Below are 4,907 nucleotides of genomic sequence, written 5' to 3' on the forward strand. Positions count from 1 at the left end.
ATTATCTTAAGAAAGATTTTCACAAAGCTTTCACATGACACGAATTTGGAGGTTCTGGAAAGGGAGGAGGATTAGATAGAATTTGATTTTAGAAGCCCAAGCAAGAGTTTGTTGTGTTGTGGAGTCCCAGCAAGAGTTTGTGTTGGAATGGAAACCTCGGCGGGCAGCCGACGAAGCTTCGTGGGTCTCTTCATACTTCGTGGGTCTCTTCATACTTCGGCGGGCAGCGCCTTTTTAAGTGCGTTGTGTGCGCACTAGACTTGTATTAAGCTACTAGACTTGCACTGTCAACAGCTTGTATTAAGCTACTAGACTTGCAGCCCCCCTTTTAGAAAGATGCAGCCATTTTCGGAGCAGCAGCTCTTACCGTTCGTTTCTGGCTATTGCTCTCCTCTCCGCCTCCTCTCTTCTCTGCTTGCCATCGCAATCTGCTCCCTGCTTCTTTACCTTCTCCACGTCTACTACTTGAGACCGATTTCTCTTCGGAGGGCTTTGCTGCAGCAAGGCTTCACCGTGTTGCCTTATCGCCTCATCGCCGGAGATCTCCCTGAGGCTAAGCGTTTGGAAGCCCAGGCTCAACTCTCCGACATCCCTTCCCCCACTCACCACCATCTCCTTCTACCCCATATCCTCCCCTTCTACAACAATCTCCTCTCTAAGCACGCAGGTATGGCCGCTGATCTTGGTAACTTAATTCTTAATTCAAAATCTTTAATCGCAAAGTTAAGTCACCTTATTGGCATAATGATCAGCATTAGCCTGAATTTAATGCATTAACCTTGTATTTTAATTCAATGTACTGCACCTTGTTGCATCAAATAAAAAGAAAACTCGTAATTTACTCATACTGGTCCCCTCCTGAATAGTAAGGTTTTTTTTTTTTTGGGTTCTGATAGTAATTAGTGAGCAATGTCCTTATAGCTTCTTAAATACTGATTTTCAATTAACGATCTTGTTCTAAATAATTGGAGCTCTTAATTACTTTTTTCTCGTGATGTAAGTGCTTTTTGTTTTGTTGGGCTTGTATCTACAGGCTCCCGTGTAGTTTATTGGTCGGGTAATCGGCCCAACCTCCTTATTAGCAGTGCAGATGATGCAAGGAGTGTTTTGTCTTTGGATGTAAAGCAAATGCAAAAGCCCTTCGAACAACGCAAAGGAGTGTTGTTGGGCAAAGGGCTCTTGTTGGCGAATGGTGAAGACTGGCACCAACAACGCAACATCCTTCGCCCTGCATTCTTCTCCGAGAAGCTCAAGGTTCGTGCATTACACTTTTGAATTCTGCATTGTAGTAAGTTGAACTTAAGCCTTTCAACATAACATCATTTGAGGCTCGTCTTAAAGAGAGATTAAAATTACTTTTGGGTGTATATAGAATCAATGTCGCTAAAACATATGTTTTCAAACTAGGGTAATATACTAAGATACCTTGAAATTAGGATAGCATAGTCAAGGATGTATTTCAATTAAGATAGGATAGTCTAAGTACTAGTATGTCTTCAAATTAGAAACTTATTAGCCACATATAGATAAGATTTAAGCCCTCTCTAGCATAGCGGTTAATGCATCACGCTCTCAATTGAGAGATCCTAGGTTCAAGTCCCAATTGAGAGATCTTGTTGAGAGATCCTAGGTTCAAGTCCCAATTGAGAGATCTTGTGTGTGCTTACATGAGCTCTGTCTCTCTTCTCTCTCTCTCTCTCTCTCTCTCTCTCTCTCTCTCACACACACACACACACACACACACACACCCCAAAGTAACTCGAGAAAAAGAACATGCATACAATGAAAAATAAATCTAGGTTCTCATTATGTAAGTCAATAAAAATTATCTCATGAGACTTAAGGCAAATTATCTCATGAGACCTAAGTCAATTGAAATTATTATCAAGTTGTTTTTAGTACTATTATTATTATTTATTATTGATTACTAAATTTATTATAATTTTTAATTATTGAGTACGAATTTCTATTACAAATAACACTAAATTATTGAAAGCTTTTATATTTTTATTGTGTGGTAGGAGGTGGTGGGTGACATGGTGACGAGCTCATTAGAGATGGTGGAAGGGTGGGAAAGACTAGTCAATAACCAGCAAGGACGCATGGCAGAGTTGGAAGTGGCACGTGACATCAAGCATGTGACAGCTGACATTTTGGCACGCAGCTCATTTGGGTCAAGCTACCTCAAAGGCAAAGAGGTGTTTGAGAGGCAAGAGCGTCTCCTTGATCTCCTAAACAACCTCTTTATCCGAAATAGTCTCATCCCATTCTATCAGTAAGTTTTTTAGATACTAGCACTCCATTAACCTTATCGAGTTTGTACCAAAATTTTGCACTAATTTTGTCACATTTAAACCACTTCTTGGATATATATGTTGCTCTTAGCTACTAAATGTTCCATTCATTAGTAGTGCTTATAGAGTTTATTGTGTCTAGTCAGTGGACTTGATGCTTATACATAGATTTAGATTGTTAACTACTAAATGACAAACTTGTTCGTACTCATCATTCAACAATTAGATATAAATGTTTTTTTAGCTAATTTATTACTTTATCAATATAATATTATATTAATGTTTTGTTTTTATTTAACGGGGATGATGATAGGTACCTTCCCACTGGCACAAATCGTGAGATAAAGGAGATGGAGAAGAGAAATAACAAAGAACTTTTTGAGATTATACAATTGAGGAGAAAGGCTATAGCCAATACAAAATCAGGATCCCACGCTACTTATGGGACTGATTTGTTGGGATTGATTTTGGTTGCAGAGGAGCAAGAGGCCAAGCTTGGTAGGAAGCAAGCTCGTCTCACCACACAACAAGTGATAGATGAATGCAAAACCTTCTTCTTTGCTGGCCACGAGACTACTGCAAACTTACTTGCATGGACCATGGTTTTATTATCCCTTAACCAAGAGTGGCAAGATAAAGCGAGAGAAGAAGTCTTGGAAGTGTGTGGATACAAGGGTGAACCTAAGGCATCCCAACTAAACAAGCTCAAAATTGTAAGACCTTGATGAGCTTTCTTATTAATTGTTGGTTTTGTTTTTTTAGTGAGGGGTCCAAGCCTTCATAAATCCCTCTTAATAAATAATTTGTCTTAAGTGATTGCATTATGTTTGCTTTTAGTATTATTAACCTACATGGGTAAAACCTATTGATTTTCTCAAGCTCTCGAGGTGATCATTATAGTGCACATTCCCTAATATAAGATAGTCTATAACTTACACTAAAATAGTCTATAATATAGGTTTCATCATGATGCACATTCTTTAATACAAGTTAGTCTTTGATTTACACCCAAATCAAGTCAAAAGATCAAGCTTTAATGCCAAAGATTCCTTATTATATTCATAACTGAAAGTAGCCTTGAACTAATTACGATGACTAACCTACATTTGTATGTCCTCATTACCTCTCTTGCTAAACTTCAAATATTACTTTTCATTGATGATGTTTGTTATTATATGTGCAGATGGGGATGATATTGAATGAATCACTAAGGTTGTACCCTCCTGTGCCAACATATGGTGGACGTGAGACATTGAACAATGTTGAAAAGGTGAAGTTGGATGGTGGCCAATGGTTGCCACATGGAATGGGGATGACCATTGCATGCCTTTTCATACATAGAGATAAAGAGGTATGGGGCGAGGATGCAGATGAGTTTCACCCAGAGAGGTTTGCAAATGGGGTTTCGCAAGCATGTAAGCACCCACACGCCTTCATGCCCTTTGGCATTGGACCCCGTATCTGTATTGGCCAAAACTTTGCCATCATGGAGGCCAAGGTTATCCTATCTCTTATCCTCCAACGTTTTCGTTTCGATCTTTCTCCCAACTATCGGCATGCCCCCCAAATTGCCATCACTATGAGACCGAAATATGGTGTCCAACTTATCCTCAAATCCATATCAATGGATTAGATCAAGTTAACCTTTGATCCTAATGTTTTACTTGACTAGCTTGTGGCCCTTACTGATGTCCAATAAAACTAAGGTTATTATAGCAGCTTTAAGGCTTGCACACACAATTTATATCATTTTTTTAATGAGAGAGGATGATGTAGTTGGTTGTACCCTCGACCATTATATCCAAATAGTTGAGGGTGTTTATTCATTCACACAATAAATTATTACATCAAACAATGCCATATTCTAGCAAGGCATCTAAAGTATATATCTCTTGTACATGGATCGATGAAACAGGTTTATTGTGAACTTCTTGATGTTACCACTAATGTCGTTACCTAGGGGTGTTATTACTTTTGGGAGATAAATGTCATCTTCAATTAGTAGAATCCCTTGCTTTTGAGTGTCCTTTCGAGTGTTAGTCTTGGTGAATGTCATATTCAATTAGTAGAATCGCCTCCTTTTAAGTGTCCTTTTGAGTGTTGGTCTTGTTGTTTTTTTTTTAAATTCTAATGTAGAGATACTTTACTAATAGTTCCTAAAAGTTCTTGTCTCGGTGGACTTTGGATAAGGCTAATCAAGTTTTTGAGACGGTTCATAGAAAAGGACATTGTCTTTTGGTTTTATCTTCACTAAAGCATTTGATTTGGAAATATGCAATGTTAGTTTTGACTTCTTGTTAAGACACTTCCATAGATAAAGTTTTCTTTTGTTTTTGAGACACTTTTATACATGAAGTTGTATTATGGTTTTTTATCAACTTGATCATTATCAATCTTTCAACTTGATCATTTCTCATGTTCTAACATAAACAAAATATTTAGAATTAAAGTAAAAATTACCATGGTAAAAAATTTATGTCATTTTTAGTAGGCTATACTTTAGTTAGCTAATGAGGATAACAACATCAACGAACCATCCCAATTATGACTTCATCTTTGAAAAATGCCAAAATATTAGAATTGGTTGACACTCATTGACGTATTCACCAAACT

General features: G+C 37.7%; 1 protein-coding gene across 1 annotated transcript; it reads left to right on the top strand.

Annotated features, from left to right (window-relative positions):
• Positions 1-128: 128 nt before the first annotated feature.
• On the top strand, positions 129-4,029 carry LOC147640172 (cytokinin hydroxylase-like). The gene is made up of 5 exons (XM_086778085.1): positions 129-667; positions 1,034-1,254; positions 2,022-2,275; positions 2,608-3,007; positions 3,478-4,029. The coding sequence occupies exons 1-5, from the start codon at positions 337-339 to the stop codon at positions 3,925-3,927; spliced, it is 1,656 nt and encodes a 551-aa protein (XP_086634211.1). The 5' UTR covers positions 129-336; the 3' UTR covers positions 3,928-4,029.
• Positions 4,030-4,907: the final 878 nt, after the last annotated feature.

The sequence above is a fragment of the Cibotium barometz genome, chromosome 3, assembly GCF_041138505.1.
Source record: "Cibotium barometz isolate CiBa-2024 chromosome 3, ASM4113850v1, whole genome shotgun sequence".
Lineage (NCBI taxonomy): Eukaryota > Viridiplantae > Streptophyta > Polypodiopsida > Cyatheales > Cibotiaceae > Cibotium > Cibotium barometz.

What these genes read in the sequence shown, in the direction of transcription:
- LOC147640172 (XM_086778085.1), top strand. Translation starts at nt 337, where the DNA reads ATGCAGCCATTTTCGGAGCAGCAGCTCTTACCGTTCGTTTCTGGCTAT. An exon ending in TCTTCTCCGAGAAGCTCAAG is followed by an intron (nt 1,255 to 2,021) that starts GTTCGTGCATTA and finishes ATTGTGTGGTAG; the next exon opens with GAGGTGGTGGGTGACATGGT. An exon ending in AACTAAACAAGCTCAAAATT is followed by an intron (nt 3,008 to 3,477) that starts GTAAGACCTTGA and finishes TTATATGTGCAG; the next exon opens with ATGGGGATGATATTGAATGA.